The sequence below is a fragment of the Panthera leo genome, chromosome B1, assembly GCF_018350215.1.
Source record: "Panthera leo isolate Ple1 chromosome B1, P.leo_Ple1_pat1.1, whole genome shotgun sequence".
NCBI lineage: Eukaryota > Metazoa > Chordata > Mammalia > Carnivora > Felidae > Panthera > Panthera leo.
Window position 1 is genome coordinate 15,531,868 of NC_056682.1, and position 17,101 is coordinate 15,548,968.

At 42.2% G+C, this 17,101-nt stretch overlaps 1 protein-coding gene across 6 annotated transcripts in view; it reads left to right on the forward strand.

The window, feature by feature from the left end:
* The window catches only part of PRIMPOL (primase and DNA directed polymerase), a 52,866-nt gene that overhangs the window by 13,843 nt on the left and 21,922 nt on the right, over positions 1-17,101 (forward strand). For 3 of the 6 annotated variants that reach the window (XM_042934283.1, XM_042934285.1, XM_042934284.1), the window contains 3 exons: positions 5,089-5,236; positions 9,675-9,770; positions 10,451-10,735. In XM_042934283.1, coding sequence (XP_042790217.1) covers positions 5,089-5,236; positions 9,675-9,770; positions 10,451-10,735 — 529 coding nt within the window. The remainder of the gene's footprint in view (positions 1-5,088; positions 5,237-9,674; positions 9,771-10,450; positions 10,736-17,101) is intronic. The other 3 variants (XM_042934286.1, XM_042934288.1, XM_042934289.1) reach the window with 1 other exon arrangement.

Genomic DNA, 17,101 nt, shown 5'->3' on the forward strand with positions numbered 1-17,101 from the left:
GTAGAATGATCATTTAATTGTGGGTTTATTTCTGTGCTCTGTGTTCTGTTTCATTGATTTATGTGTGTACTTTTGTGCCAGTACCATACTACTTTGATGACTATAGCTTTGTAGTATAGTATGAAATCTGGCAGTGTGATACCTCCAGCTTTGTTCTTTTTTCTTAAGATCGATTTATTTATATGTGGTCTTTTGGTTCTATACGTCCTTATGACCATTACTTGGAAGTCTTTATCAGGTAGATTGTTTATCTTTCTTTTGTTTGATGTTTTCTTTGAGGTTGTTTTTTTTCCCCCCTATTTGGAACATATCCTTTCTCATTTTTTCTGTGTTTATTTCTATGTATTTGGTAGTCTGCTCTGTTTCCTGGTCTTGAAGGTAGTATCCGTATGTAGAAGGCATCCTACTGGCCCCAGAAGCGAAATCTCTCCTGCTCACTAGAACCAGGTGCTCCAGGGGTGTCCCGTGTGTGGGTTGTATGTGCCCTTCTGTCGTGACAGGGCCCTGACTCCTGTCAGGGGGCACTGGTGGGCGGGGCGGATGGGAGGATCAACGGACCCAGTGGTGTGGCTACAGCTGCTGGGGACGTGCTTGTGGGTGGAGTTAGCCTCTGTTGTAGCTGGCTCTAGGGCTTGGCTGTGACTGCTGTGCATGTGCTGGTAGGTGGGGTTGACCTTTCCCCCTTCTCCTTGGGTAGGAGTTGCTTTACAGGGTTGTCAGTCCCAGCCTGGGCTTACCTGCTGGGTATAGCATGTGGGAAGCCACTTTGGAGGAGCACCTGATGGGGTGGGCAGGTTGGACGGGCTGAGTCCACAGGGTGATGCTGGGGCTCAATGAGTGGTACTAGCAAGGTGGAGAGAGCGTGTTTGGAAATTGTATCTGCCAGGGAACAAGAAAAATGATGCTTACTAGTGCTTCCATTCCCAGAGAAAGTTCCTCTTCTCCTCTGATATACACACTAAGATTAATACATCTCCTCCTGTATGGACCAAGTGCTTCTTTTTTTTTTTTTTTAGTGTTTGTTTGTTTTTGAGAGAGAGAGAGAGAGAGAGAGAGAGAGTGCATGCACACAAGTCGGGAGGGGCAGAGAGAGAGAGGGGGAGACACAGAATCCAAAGCAGGCTCCAGGCTCTGAGCTGTCAGAGCCCTAGGTGGGGCTAGAACTCACAGACCACGAGGTCATGACCTGACCTGAAGTCAGAGACTTAACCAACGAGCCACCCAGGTGCCCCTGGACCAAGTGCTTTTTAAATCTGTTATCTTTGTGCTGTGTCTTAGAGTAAGATTGCTCACAAGCCCTTTAAGAGTAGAGTCTTGGGGCACCTGGTGGCTCAGTTGGTTAAGTGACCGGCTCTTGATTTCAGCTCAGGTCTCGATCTCATGGTTGGTGAGTTTGAGCCCCACCTTGAGCTCTGTGCTGATGGTTTGGAGCCTGCTTGGGATTCTCTCTCTCCCTCTCTCATTGCCCTTCCCTGCTCGCGTGAGCACTATCTTTCTTTCTGTAAATAAACATTAAAAAAAACCAACAGAGTCGAGTCTTGGTTTCCTAACCCTCCAGCTCTCCAGCTCTCCTGGAGTTCTGCTCCTTTTCGAAGTCCTTTTCTGGTGGCTGGTCTTCCTGGTGCACATCTCCAGGGCAGGCGGGGCTGCTCGGTGTGGGCCTTGAACCCGTGGCTACTCAGGGAAGACCTGTGCCTCGTGATGTCTCTTCCTCCTGTTGGTCACCGTGTTTAGGGCTTGGTTCCTGAGCCAACCTGGTCTTTGCCCCTCCTACCCTTATTTATGTGGCTTTTCCTTTATATCTTTAGCTCTGTTCTTCTAGGTCATCAGGCTGCTCTCAGAGGACCTGTTCTGTATTTAATTGCAGCCTTGGTGTGTCTGTGGAAGGAGTGAACTCAGGATCCTCCTACTCCATCATCCTTCTCTCTTAGCTTTGATGCAGAAGAAACGTACGTTAGTCCCCTTTCCCCCGAAGAAACCAAACAAGAAGGATGCTTTTTTTAAAATAACCATTAGACCCTTAAAAACAGATTCCAAAGTTTTATTTCATTGTATTTGGTAAATTATAACATGCATAATTATTTTGAATTTAATTTTATTTTAAAATAATTCATAGATACTGATTTTTCCCTGATGTAAAATTCTCAGGTAAGATTTATTACACAGCTATTGTATAGCTAAGAAGGAATTAAGAATCAGAGATTTTTACTGGCACTTTAATACGGCATGCCAGTAAGAAGTAGCACATTGTATTATAAACCAGAAATACCCCTAATTGAACCAACACTAGTGCAAATCCTGTTTGTAACATAGATTAATAAACACGGGTGTGGCAGAAATGGTGTAGGTATTTAAAATTTTTTCCTCCTAATTTTTTTAAATATTTATTTACATATTATTTTTTAATGTTTATGCTTGAGAGAGAGAGAAACAGAGTGTGAGTGGGGGAGGGGCTGAGAGAGAGGGAGACACAGAGTCTAAAGCAGGCCCCAGGCTCCGAGCTGTCAGCACTGAGCTGATGTGGACATCACATCTCACAGACCGCGAGATCATGACCTGAGCCGAAGTTGAACTCCCAACCAACTGAGCCACCCAGGTGTCCCTCCTCCTAATTCTTTATATAATTTTATCCAACTTAGTCTTAAATAACTAATCTTCTACATCAGCAAAAGTTGGAAAAAATTGTAGAAATGCGAGCTTAAAATTATATAGCCTTTTTATTTAACATGTTTACTGTTTGGTAGAAAAGTTAGTAGGATTATTTTAGATAATATAACCTTCATATTTATACTGAAATTAATTTCATTTATTGGTTACTTTGTATGATAACTGTGTATTCCAGTAAGTACTTTTCCTCTTGAATCTCCATGTGAAGAGGCATAAATTAGATTAAGTCCTGTCTTAACAGGTGGTTAGGAAATAACTGGCTAATGATAATTAGTGATAACCTATCACCCTTTGAGTCCATGACTTAACTGAAAAATTTTAGTAAGCCCCTTTTGCCAAATGGTATGAGCCCTAGTGCTAATGCATTTTATAAAACTATGTTGACAGGTAACATTGTTCAAATAATCGTATATTTTTAATTTGTGGATTTTGTAATTTTAATATTTAAATAAATATTTAAAGTTTAGCTTAGGAAAGTTAACTTTGATGATTAGGACTACTCTATTGTTGTTGTTTAACCCATGGAGTCATTCCATTTATTCTGTACAGCTCCAAAGTACATAACTAGATTTTATTAACTTATCAAAATCTTTTCAGCCTCTGCTGAGAGTCAGTGTGTCCAGGCACTAGGAATACAGTGGTTTAGCCCATAGGACATGGTTTCTGCCTTCTTAGAATTTATAGTCTAATGGAGGATAGCAAATTAGGATAGGTTTAGTTGCCATAATAAAAAACTTAATGTGGCTTAGACAAGATAGAAATCTATTTCTCTCATGGAGTATCTGGATATGGCTCCATTGTTAAAGACTAGGCTTACTGCTTTTGCTATTTCCTGAGATGTTGCCTATTTTACCTTGTCCAGATGGCTCACTACCACCGTCTGCTTTCTAACCAGTAGAAAAGGGTGAAGGGATGGGCATGCCCCTTGCCTGTAAGAGTATAACTTAGAAGTTGGGTACCTTCCCTCTGTTCACATCCCATTGGCCTGAACTGAGTCATGTGGCCACACACCTTACTGCAAGGGAGTCTGGGAAATGTAGTCTTTATTCTGATGGCCTTGTATCTAGGTAATGAGCGTTCTATTTCTACAGAAGGAGGAGAGAACAGATAGTGAGGGATAGCCTCTGTAACAGGAAACTGAAGTCAAAGTAATCACACAAGTTAAAATTATAGCTGTGTAAGTACTACAAATGGAGACAGAATATGAAGGGGGAATTGATGTAAATAGGAAACTGAGGAAGTCTCTGAGAAAGTGAGAATATTGAAGAATACTATCAAAGAGGGTGGGAGGGGGGGTAGCTATAATAATGCTCAAATAACATTAATAAATAAAACTTATTGTGTAACTATTAGGTGTCTAAGTGCTTGCCAGTTTATAAGCATTTTGCTAATGTCAGGATAACCATGCATGGTAGTTCTTAGTAACTTCATTTTGCAAATGAGGAGGCTGAGGTTTCAGGAGAAGTGACTCATTTTGTAGCTGCTTTTAAGCAGGTATATATGCCAGGCACTGTGCTAATTCTTTACTTTCATTTTGTCATTTACTCCTTACAACAATCCCCAAAGTTAGGTCTGATTATTATCCTATTTTGCACTAGGAATGTAAGGTTTGGGCTTGACCAAAGTCACAGAGCTGGTAAGTGGCAAAGCCAGTACTCAAACCTAGATCTTTCCGATTCCAAATCTTGTGTGCCTATCCTGCTTGCTGCCTTCTTATAATGCTTAACTGCCTTCATTATGAGCAGCATCTGGGGGCATCTGGGTGGCTCAGTCGGTGAAGCATCCAACTTTGGCTCAGGTCATGATCTCATGGTTTGTAGGTTTGAGCCCCGCATTGGGACATGTGCTTACAGCTCAGAGCCTGCAGCCTGCTCGGACTTTTGTGTCTCCCTCTCTCTCTGCCCCTCCCCTGTGTGTGCGCGCTCTTTCTCTCTCTCTCTCTCTCTCACAAATAAACATTAAAAAAATTTTTTTTTTTTAAATATCAGCAGCATCTAGCCCCAGAGGGCTATGTCCTTGGATGTAGATTTGGGCTCAATATGTGTGAGGAACTTCCTGAAAACTAAAACTATAAAAAAAATAGAATTAGTGACTTCAAACTCATAGATGATGTTTAAAGAGATGCTTAAAAAGAAATATTTTTACTGTGATTTTAGAGGAGATTAATATGTAAGGTAAATTGTTCGAATTTTATGAGGTCTTTACTCCTGAGAGCCTATGATTCTTTGAACATAAGTGTGTCATAATTTAAATACTATGTATGTTTCTATACATCAGTAATTTGATGAAATTATTACACATTAAGTATACAGATAATAAAATAAAAAGGATGAGTTTGAGTTGTGCCACGGTATTTGAACTTTGCTCGTGGAAAACTTTTAAAACCGTTTGAAACATGAATTATTTTACTTGTATTTTTAGCATGTTTGTAAGGCACTTCAAGAGCTATATAGGGTTAACTGTTCAGCCGAAGATGTTTTCAACTTGGATTCTAGCACCGAGGAAAAATTTAGCCGCCATCTAATATTTCAGCTCCATGATGTGGCATTTAAAGATAACATTCATGTTGGTAAGTACACCGTTTTTTAAAAAGTCAAGGAATTCTAGTAAAATGTCATATTTTCCTTTACCTCTTAAAGTTTTGTAAATACTTGCCAGCTTTTAGGGTTCTTACCTATCCTGAATAACGAAATGTGGCTTTTCACATCCTCAGGATCTCCTTTAGTTCTAGACCTACCTTCCTGTTCTAAACACATTTTAGACACATTAACCTCCTCAGGATATCCTTGGCATTAGTGCCTCTTGCTAGACATTTTGGGGTGGCCGTCCGTTGCCTGGGACTGGTTTCTGCTACAACAGGAGTCCTTTCAGAACTTTTCTGGGTAATGCATTGGAGGCCTAATTCAGGTCTTATCTGTGATGCCTCAGATCTGTATCTGTCCTTCACTTCAGCCTTGCCTTAGTCTTCGTTTTCGGTACATGAGGACGAGGCTGGGGCTCCAGGCCACGTCCCAAGAGGCTTTTTTATTGGTTGCTGCTCCAGGCGGACCCTCAAGATTGGGAAGGTGTCTACGTATGGAAGCCTGAGAGTGCAAGGGGGGTGTGTGTCTGGGACTGGATGTTTAGAGACACAGGCCCAGGTATAAAATGAAGTCAGTCTATAGAGGAACAAATTAGGCAGGGGGAAACACTGAAAACCAAGGTCTGAATAGAAGCCCCGGTCCTGAGTGTTTCTCAAAGCAGCAATAGAGCTAGTATTTCGAGGCCTAAATGGCAGATGATTAACTGAAGTTCACGTAATAGGTAATCTGTTTCAGAACTACAGGTGTCTGATCGTTTAGGGGCACCTAGAATAAAAGGCATGAGCATAGTCACTCGAGGACTGGCATAGAAGTCAGGAACCTAACTCAGATTAGATCAAAGCTGGGTCACGGTGACCTCGTTTGCTATGTATGAGGGGCTCCTATTATCTCCCCGTTTTCCGTTGCATAGTTGGACATTCCATCTCTTTCTTTCAGCCCTCAGGTATTAATAATTGTAGAATCTATCCTTGTCCCTCTGTTCACTCTGTCCGTAACCTTGGCGATCATCTACTGTCATGGCTTTGATTACCATCTATGTGTTGATGACTCTTAAGTCTTCATCTTCAGCCGAGATTGTCCTCTTTGATGCCAGACCCTATAAAGCCAGCTGCCTATTAAACATTCCCTTGTAGATATGTCACACCCATCATCCCTAAACCGGACTCCTCATTTTTCTCCTAAATTTGCCCTTTTCCCCTGTGATCTATGTACCAGTGAGTAGTATCTACCGTCTACCCAACTACCCAAGTGAAAATGTTGGTGTCATCTTTGAGCTCTGTTTTCTCTCCATACTTACCTAGCGAGCTGGAGTGATCTGATTCTACCACTTGGATGCTTCAGACCCTTCAAGGATTGCTCGATGCCATCAGGATGACTTCTAGATGTCTTCCTTTACACAGAGCCCCACTGTGCTCCAGCCTCCTCTCATACCACGTGACCCTTGGAGTGTAAACCCCGACAGTGTTTGGTTTTGTTGTAATGCAACTGCCTGACTTAAGCTTTGATTCCTGAGGCTCCCATTTCAAAGTGGCATCCATTTCAAAGACCGCTATCTCAATAGCACTCCCCAGACTGAGACGCTTTTGATTCAGAAATCTTGGTTGATTTCATTAACTGACACTTTGGGCCACTAGTTTTCTCTTCCTTGCTTTAAATTCCTGCTCTTTTATTTTTTACATTAAAAAAAATGTTTATTTATTTATTTGAGAGAGAGCATGTGTGAGCAGGGGAGGTGCAGAGAGAGAAGGAGAGAGAATTCCTAAGCAGGCTCTTCACTGTCAGTATGGAGCCTGACATGGGGCTTGATCCCACAAACCCTGAGATCAAGAACTGAGCCGAAATCGAAGGTTGGACATTTAACTGAGCCACCCAGGTGCCCCTGCTCTTATACTTTATATTCACTAACAAGGTGTGAGCCTGGGAAACCCTAGGCCTCTGCCCCCAAGCCCAGTAAAAGCAGAAACCCCTTGCCTGTGCATGCTTTCTCCACCTTGCTGTGTGGCCCCAGGTGTCGTGGGCAGTTTTCAGATCTTGAAAGTAATAGACCTTTATTTTTTTTCAAAGTTTCTTGATAGTTGTTACCGAAAGGCGTCTTGCAGTCGTAACAAGAACCCCAAGCCCAGTCCAAGCACAACATTTGTTGTTGATGAAAGGCTGAGACCGGCACAGAACAGCCCTTCTCACTCTGACCTTTACTTAGCTCCTGCGGGGGCCACATTTTCTCAAGTCCCTGTGCCTTTGCACATTTTGATGCTGCTGTCTGAAATGACATACTCCAATTATGTGGTCTCTTAAGACTCAGTGTAGATATCATCAGATGAGAAGCCATGCCTGTCACATCTGAAACGCTGAGGCTCTGGGTTGTAGAGAGCCCAGTGCTTATCACATTCACCACTTCCTCATGTAATTTTCTGTCGTCTTTATGTTTCACTGAATGTCTCCTTAGGGCAGGGACTGCTTGTTTTTTCTTTTTCTTTTTCTTTTTTTTTAATTTATTTTGAGAGAGAGAGAGAGTGCGCACACGCATGCACACAAGTGGGGGAGGGGCAGAGGGAGAGAGAATCCCAAGCAGGCTCCAGCTGTCAGCTTGGGGCCCGATGTGGGGCTTGAACTCACGAACTGTGAGATCATGACCTGAGCAGAAACCAAGAGTTGGACACTTAACCTACTGAACCACCCAGGCGCCCCAAGGACTGTTTCTTATTCACTGTTTATTTCCAGAGCTCGTACATAATCATATCTTTATCAATATTTGTCGTCTAGTAGTAGCAGCCGCAGCAATAAAACAGAAGTAGGCATTTGATAAGTATTTGCCGAATGAAAAACTATTCAGTGGGCTCAACGGTCAGGGTGTGGGGGCAGAGCCTTCAGCAAGATATTTCCTTGATTCTATGGACTCCTCGTAGTCTGCTCCACGGCTCCCAGCCACAAGGCTAAAAGTGGAGATTGGTTGCTAGGGAAGAAGGGAGAGTAGAAATTTGTCAGGTAATTAGCAGTCGCTGCTACAGATGTCTTCTGAAAGCAGATTGCCTTCAAGCTGGCTTTAAACCTGATTCCGTGGCATAAACTAAGTAAAAAGTGCTTTACACAGAACAGCGTACACAAAAGTGTGGAGGTACAAGTTTGAGGCTACCTTGGGGGGCAGAGGGGGTCTGAAGCTCCTTTTCTCTAAAATTATGAACTGCCAGAACCAGAGATGCAGGGATGAAGAAATGAGTCCAAAATTTGCCCTTCATTTCCCATCCCTCCATGGATGTTTTGGTGACATTTCTAGTTCCTATCGTTAGCCTTTTGGAAAGTAGAATTAGAGTGAGTGTAAAAGAGCACAGAATGTTTGCAAAATGTGTAAATTTGGTCTGCCTAAACTACACCTCTGCCAGCCTGCCATAGGACCCGAAATTCCTATGATCGACACGTTCTTTTGAGTTATTCCCAGCCAGTAAAATTCCTGTCCCCATAGTAATGATGAGGGCGAGGGTGATAAGATTGGGGAAGGGAAGTAGAAAGCAGAGTAGTTGCTGGAAGCCTGTGTTGGAATTCATGCTGGTGATACTGTCCTTGTATCCTGGCCACGTTAGCTCCCTGCCAAAGGTTTTTAAAGGCCTACCTGGCCTGCTTAGCGCTCCCTTTGCAAGTCGTTCTAGAACCATGCCTTGCGTCAAGTAGATGTTATCTTACATTTCCAGGAACATTAACTTTATTAGTTTATGTTTGTACTGCTTTGTTGTTTTTTGATACATTGTGATTTCTTTTTACTCGGTGTTTACCCTTATTTGCCTCATTCCAGAGATAATCACATGTGTATATCATTGCAAGGATCAGATGCTTTTGCTTTCATTTTGATGTATAGTACTGGATTTGTTTCATTGAGTAGAGAGTAAATCATTAATTTGGAGAAAGAGAATTTTGAATTCAGAGCATGTGTGTTACATGATTTAAGGGTAAATAAAGTGACAGACCCAGACGATACCAATATTAGAAATTAAATTTGTTTTCTTAAAACACTGCCTTTCTCCAGTATTCGTATACATGAAACACCTTAACCAAGTTATTGCTTGATTTTATGGTATAAATAACATACAAGAGTTAAAGAAGTTCTAGATTTGCCATATCATCTTTTCTAGGTAGAGATAGGGCCGCTAATGGTTAGAGCTCTTTGTGGCACCTGGGTGGCTCAGTCGGGTAAGCATCCGACTGTTGATTTCCGCTCAGGTCATGCTCTCCTGGTTCGTTGGATCAAGCCCCACATTGGGCTCTGCGCTGATAGCACAGAGCCTTCTCGGGATATTCTTTCTCTCCCTCCTTCTTTCTCTCTCTATCTCAAAAAAAAAAAAAAAAACTTAAAAAAAATAGAGCCCTTAGAGTAAGTATTGAAATATATGTATTTAATTGCTTTCGATCTGGATTTTACTTATGATGCCATAGCCCGTCCAGTGACCAGTTATAGGGAGAAGCCGGAGGAGCAGCAACTTTGGAACCGCTGGCTGCAAATGTCACGATTCTTAGGACATATCATGACAGGTAAAGGAGAGAGCGTGAGCTCCAGAGAAGTTTGCTGACATCCTGACTCAAGGAGAGTGCGGCAGAGGTTCTCGGGGTATTTCTGGGCATTATCTTGGCAGCACTGTTTATGCATAAAAACCTTCCTTCCATTCTTTAATCCGTCGACGGTCAAGATAAGTTCTACTCAATTTGTATTAGTAAAAGTAGGGCTGGGACGCCTGGGTGGCTCAGTCAGTTAAGCGTCCGACTTTGGCTCAGATCAGGATCTCATGGTTGGTGGGTTTGAGTGGGGGTTGGTGGGGTTGGGCTCTGCGCTGACAGTTCAGAGACTGAATAAACATTAAAAAAAAGTTTTTTAAAAAAGTGGTGCTTTCTTGGTGACAGTACGTTAGGCTCAGGCTCATGCTAGCAACGTCAACACATCTTCTCAAACTGACCTTCCCTTCTAAGATGATCTGTTTATTGTAAGTGACATCACGCTACCCTGTCGGTGGGAATCGAAAAAGTAGAAGATTGCATAAAGAGGAAGGAAGTAACGAGAGAAGCACGTTACAGTTGGTAATAACAACTCAGTTTTAAAACCAGAAGTAAAAAAAAAGCCTTACTGTATAAAATTGTCATGTGGAGATTTGTGCCTAGATCTTATACTTTGTGGAAAAGCAGAATTAGATTAATCATAATACTTTTTTTTTTTTTAGGTAATTTTGTGAGAAAAATATTGCAGCCTGCTTTTCACTTAATTGCCAGTGAAGACAATAGTATTTCAGAGAAAACGGGCCATGGGTTTTCCCATTTTTCTGAAACCCCAATTAAACAAGGAATTTCCTTTGGCGAAATGTCCCCAGATCAGGATGGAGGAGAGAGCTGGACGTTGAATTCAAAGGAGCTGGAGAGGCTGGGGTCAGCCAAGCAAAGCAGTCCTGATCTTTCGTTTTTAGTTGTGAGGAATAACACAGGAGAAAAGCAACTTTTTGTAGACCTGGGTAAGTAAAGCTGGCAGCTGTCCGTTGGACTGTCCCTTTGTACTCCTCTGAGAGACCAGTCGGTGCCCACTTGTCACTCTGCTTGGGATTCTTGCTACTGCCACTGCTCCATGGTGACCGTAGAATCACCAGCAGACTGTGATCAGTGAGCTAAGGTGCTGGAACTCTGCCTGGCTTCCATTCAGAGATCGTAGAGAGGCCCCGTGGGACAAAAGCCCCGGACCGGCCTGAGTTCCAAAAAGAAAATGGTTGTGGCTGCCGCTACTTCTGAAATGTCTAGAGACTTGTGTCAGGAGAGTCTTAATAGGGGACAGTTGCCCCAGCACTCTCCAGCACCGGTGAGAAGTTTCATAAGATGAGATAAATGTTAGAGCGCCTGGGTGGCTCAGTCAGTTGAGCGTCTGACTCTCGGTTTTGACTCTGGTCATGATCTCGCAGTTTCGCGGGTTCGAGCCCTGCATCGGGCTCCACGCTGCCAGTGGGGAATCTGCTTGGGATTCTGTGTCTCCCTCTCTCTCTCTCTGTCCCTCCCCTACTTGCGCTGCCGTCTCTCTCTCTCTCAAAATAAGTAAATAAACTTAAAAAAAAAAGTTAAAAACAGACACAATATAAAAATGGTACTTTTATGTGGCAAAATGAGGCGGTTGTTTTCTCCACTGAAGAGCTTTGCCGTTAGTGGCAGCGGCCATTTCTTCAGCCTCCTAACTGTGGTCAAACTAGCAGCTGCTTTAACTGTGCTCTCTCCTACCCTACTTGCTTCTGGTCGGTGAACCTGAAGGTGTATGAAGCACGGGGCGAGACTGCAGTCTGTTTAGGTAACACATAGGCCGATCGGGACCCATTCAGCCAGCTCCAGTCTGGTGAAAGAAGCCTCATTTAAAAAAAAAATTTTTTTTAATGTTGATTTATTTTTGAGAGACAGAGACAGAGTGCAAGCAGGGGAGGGGCCAAGAGAAAGGGAGACACAGAATCCGAAGCAGGCTCCAGGCTCTGAGCTGTCAGCAAGGAGCCCGACGGGGGGGGGGGTCCCAAACCCACCAGCCAGGGAGATCATGACCTGAGCCCAAGTCGGACACTTCGGTGACTGAGCCACCCAAGCCTCATTTTTCTATTGTGGCCTCCGCTTGCGATTCGAAAACCGTGAAGAGCACGTTTATGCGTTGCGTGTCAGAGCAACCGTGAGAGCTGCAGTGTCCACGGGCTGAGGGAAGTTAGGTTTGACTTGTAGGCAGGATTATCAAGGCAGCCAGGCCAAGAGGGGGGGCAGTGTCTTGATGCATTCCATATCTCTCTGGCTACCCTGACAGCCGAGCGCACAAATTTGGAAATACAGTCAGATAAGGGCAATGCCCTGGTTCGGGTGTGAACAGGCACGAGTTAGGAGTAGAGGGGCGTTCTTCCAAATGACAAGTTTTGTCTTGTTAGCAGACTGTTGTCTCCAGGTCGTGCTAGCGTGCAGTCAAATAGGGGAGACCGCCGAACAGGAAGTGACTCGGGGCGGGGGTGGGGGGTGCGGGTGCGGCATAGCTGATCTCTGTGCTCCACCTCTACCCCAGGAAAAGACACAAACAGAATACCCCAGTTTGTGACAGCCTTAAAAGTTAGTTTCCTGAACTAGCAAGGAAATTTCTGTGATCTGCTCGGAAGAAATATTTCAGGCCTCTGCCTAGAATTATTGATGCAGCAAAGAGGACATTCCTTAAGGCATCTTTTGAAAGGTCAGAGATGTAATAGTAAGTTTTTGAGGAAACTTTTTTATTGAAGTATAACATTCAGAGCCACGAGTGATTGGTGAGTGCCCAGGTCAATGGATTATCACCAAATGAACATACCCTTGTCACCACACCACCCTAGGCAAGAAATAGAAGGTTACTGGGATTCCAGAACCTCCTCTAGGTTTCTTCTAGGAAGTACCCTTCCTCCTCCCCACAGGTAACCAGTAATCCATCCTCTAACACTGTAGATTAGTTTTGCCTATTTCCGAACTTTTTAAAAAATGCTTATTTATTTTGAGGGCGAGAACACGCTCGATAGGGGAAGGGCAGAGAAAGAGGGGCAGGGAAAGAATCCTGTGAGTGGGGGCTCGAACTCACGAACTGTGAGATCATGACCTGAGCCAAAATCAAGAGTCAGATGCTTAACTGACTGAGCCACCCAGGCACCCCTGAAATTCTTATTATTGGAATCGTAGTACTTATGGCTTGCCTTTTCACTCTCTTATTGGTGTTTTTGATGAACAAAAGTACCTTTAAATAGTGGTAGTCTGATTTATCAAATGTTTTCCTCTTAGTGCTTCTTGTATCTTGTTAAATCTTTTGCCATCTCCAGTTATGAAGATATGCTCCTAGTTACCTTCTAGAAGACTTATGTTTTTGCCTTTTATGCTTAGATCTACAATTCACTTGGAATGGATTTTTGCTTATCGTGTGAGGAGGAGTCAAGATTGTGTTTTTTCTTCCTGTATGAACATCTGTTTGTCTCAACACTCTTTGTTGAAATAACCGTCCTTTACCTAAAAGGACATCTTTGTCATAAGTCAAGCGTCTATCTATGTCTGGTCTTCTTCTGGATTATGTTCTGCTCCATTGTTGTATTGATCTATTTTTGTGCCAGTACCACTACTGTCTTCATGTTGCTTTTTTATTTATTTTTTTTAATTAAAAAAATTTTTTTATTAGAGAGTGTATGCTAGTGGAGGAGAGGAGGAGAGAGAGAATCTTAAGTAGGCTGCATGCTCAGCGCAGAGCCTGATGTGGAGCTCGATCCCACAACCCTGGGATCATGACGTGAGCCAAAATCAAAAGTCAGATGGATGCTCAACTGCCTGAACCACCAAGGTGCCATTAATGTGCCTTCTTAAAAAGTCTTGCTATCCAGTAGAATAAGTCCACCTCTTTGTTCTTTGAAATTTCTTGGCTGTTCTTGACCGTTTGCACTTCCATTTAAATTTTAAAATCACTCTATCAGGTTACGTGCGCGCGCGCGCACACACACACACACACACATAGCTAGAATTTTGATTTAGTTTGCATTGAGTCTATTGATCAACATTGACATTTTTACAATATTTAGTGTTCCGATTCATGAGCGTGGTTAGTCATTCCACTAACATCGATGTTCTCTAATTTCTCTCAGTGTTTTATAATTTTCTGAATAGAGAACTTGTACATCTTAGATTTATTCTAGATATTTGATTTTTTTTTTTTTTTTTTTTTTTTTTGCTTAAACAACAAACATTTATTTCTCACAGTAGCAAGATTGGGGTACCAGTGTGGGTGGCTTCTGGTGAAGGTCCTGTTCCTGGTGTATGGATCCCTGTCTTCTCATTGTAGCCCTTCCATAGCGGAGAGAGAGCAGTGCTTGATTTTTTGATGTCTCCCTTCTTTGAGATTTTGGCACTAGAAAACCTCACTGCCTTAGCAGGTCTTCAGTAGTCTCAAACTTTTTTTCCTAATGGATTTCCCCAGGTTTTCTATTTATTTACAATAGGAGGGTTACCCACAAATTGAACAGAATTCGATTTCTGTTTCTGGATGTGGCATTCTTCCAGGCCAACTCTACTTTATTTTAATTTATACATTGATTTTATTTTGTTTACAGCTGGTAGAAAATAATTCTTATTCTCATTTTTATTTTTGTTGACATGAAAGTGATTTTTTTTTCACCCTCATTTTTTTTTTTTTTTAACGTTTATTTATTTTTGAGACAGAGAGAGACAGAGCATGAACGGGGGAGGGTCAGAGAGAGGGAGACACAGAATCCGAAATAGGCTCCAGGCTCCGAGCTGTCAGCACAGAGCCCGACGAGGGGCTCGAACTCACGGACCGTGAGATCATGACCTGAGCCGAAGTCGGCCACTCAACCGACTGAGCCACCCAGGCGCCCCTGCTTTTATGGTGTTTAAGTATGTTCCTTCTATCCTGACTTTCTTGAGGGTTTTTATTAAGAAAGGATGCTGTATTTTGTCAAATGCTTTTTTCTGCATCTATTGACAGGATCATATGGTTCTTTTCTTTTGTTAATGTGATGTATTACATTGATTTGTGAATACTGAACCAGCCTTGCAGCCTGGGAATGAATCCCACTTGATCATGGTGAATAATTCTTTTTATATGCTGTTGAATTAGATTTGCTAGTATCCTGTTGAGAATTTTTGCATTCATACTCATCAGGGATATTGGCTTGTAGTTCTCTCTTTTTGCTGGGTCTCTGGTTTGGGAATCAAAGTAATGCTGGCTTTATAGAATGAGTCCGGAAGTTTTCCTTCCATTTCTAGTTTTTGGAACAGCTTGAGAAGGATAGGTATTAACTCTGCTTTAAATGTCTGGTAGAATTCCTCAGGGAAGCCATCTGGTCCAGGACTCTTACTTGTTGGGAGATTCTTGATAACTGTTTCAATTTCTTCACTAGTTATGGGTCTGTTCAAAGTTTCTGTTTCTTCTCATTTGAGTTTTGGTAGTGTGTGGGTGTTTAGGAATTTATCCATTTCTTCCAGGTTGTCCAGTTTGTTGGCATATAATTTTTCATAGTATTCCCTGATAATTGCTTGTATTTCTGAGGGACTGGTTGTAATAAATCCATTTTCATTTGTGATTTTATCTATTTGGGTCTTCACTATTTTCTTTTCGAGAAGCCTGTCTGCCCACTTTTTAATTAGGTTTCCTTTTTCTCTTGAGTTGTAGGAGTTCTTTATATATCTTGGCTAGTAACATCTAATCAGATCTATAATTTGCAAGTATTTTTTCCCATTCAGCATGTAACCTTACTTTTGTTGATGGTTTTCTTTCTCTGCAGGAACTTTTTACTTTGATGTAGTCCTGCTTATTTATTTTTGCTTTTGTTGCCTTTGCTGTTGGTGTCAAATTTAAAACACCATTGCTGGGGTGCCTGGGTGGGTGGCTCAGTCAGTTGAACGTCCGACTCTTGATTTTGGCTCAGGTCATGATCCCAGGGTTGTGGGATTGAGTCCCACACTGGGCTCTGTGCTGAGCATACAGCCTGCTTAAGATACATTCTCTCGCTCTTTCTCTCTCTCCCCCTCTCTTTCTCTCTCTCCCTCTCTCTTTCTCTCTCTCCCTCTCTCTTTCTCTCTCTCCCTCTCTCTTTCTCTCTCTCCCTCTCTCTTTCTCTCTCTCCCCCTCTCTTTCTCTCTCTCCCCCTCTCTTTCTCTCTGTCCTCCTCTGCCCCTCTGTCCTGCTCGAGTTCTCTGTTTCTCTCTAAAATAAAAAACAAAAACAAATAAAAACAAACCACACCGTCGCCAAGATCCAAAACCACCGGTTTTCTAAGACTTTTATGGTTTCAGGTCTTATATTCACGTCTGTAATTCATTTCAAATTAATTTATGGATATGATGTGCAAAAGTAGTACAGTTTTATTATTTTGCATGTGGCTTCCCGGTTGCCCATCTCATTTTATTGGAGAGACTGTTCTTTCTCTATTGTATATTCTTGGCTCCTTTGCTGTAAATTAAATGAACATATACATACACGGCTTTATTTTCTTGCTTTCTGTTGTGTTCCATTGATTTCTGTGCCTGTTTTTATTGCTGATATCATACTGTTTCGATAAGTATGGCAGTGTGATATACTTTGAAATCAGGAAACATGCTGCCTCCAGGTTTGTTCTCTGCCTGCGTTGCTTTGGCCATTCGGGATCTCTTGTAGTTCCATTCAAATTTTAGAATTCTGTGTTCAGGTCTGTGAACAGTGTCACTGAAATTTTGATAGGGTCGGCACCAAATCGTAAATTGCCTCAGGTATTATGGACATCTTAACAGTATTCTTCCAGTCCGTGAGCCTGGAATATCTTTCCGTTTCTTTGTGTCATCTTCAACTGCTTTCATGAGTGTTTTATACTTTTCAGAGTACAAGTCTTTCACCTCCTTGGTTACATTTATTCCTGGGTATTTTACTCTTTCCAATGCAATTATAAATGGGATTGTTTCTTTTTTTTCTTTTTTTAATGGGATTGTTTCTCAATTTCTTTTCCCGATAGTTTGTTAGTGGTTGTACAGAAATGCAGCAGATTGCTATACAGTTGATTTTGTATCCTGCAACTTGACTGATAATAGTTGTAACAATTTTTTTGGTGGAGTCTTTGGAATATTCTACATAATATGTTTCTATACATACACATCTGCAAATAGTGACCGTTTCACTTCTTCCTTTCCAATTTGGATGCCTTTTATTCCTTTTCTTGCCTACTTGCTCTGGCTAGGACATCTAATACCATGTTGGTAAAAGTGATGAGAGTGGGTGTTCTTATTCCTGATTTTAGAGGAAAAGCTTTCAGCTTTTCACCACCGAGTGGGATGTTAACTATGGGTGTGTCATAAATAGACTTTATTATGTTGAAGTACGTTTC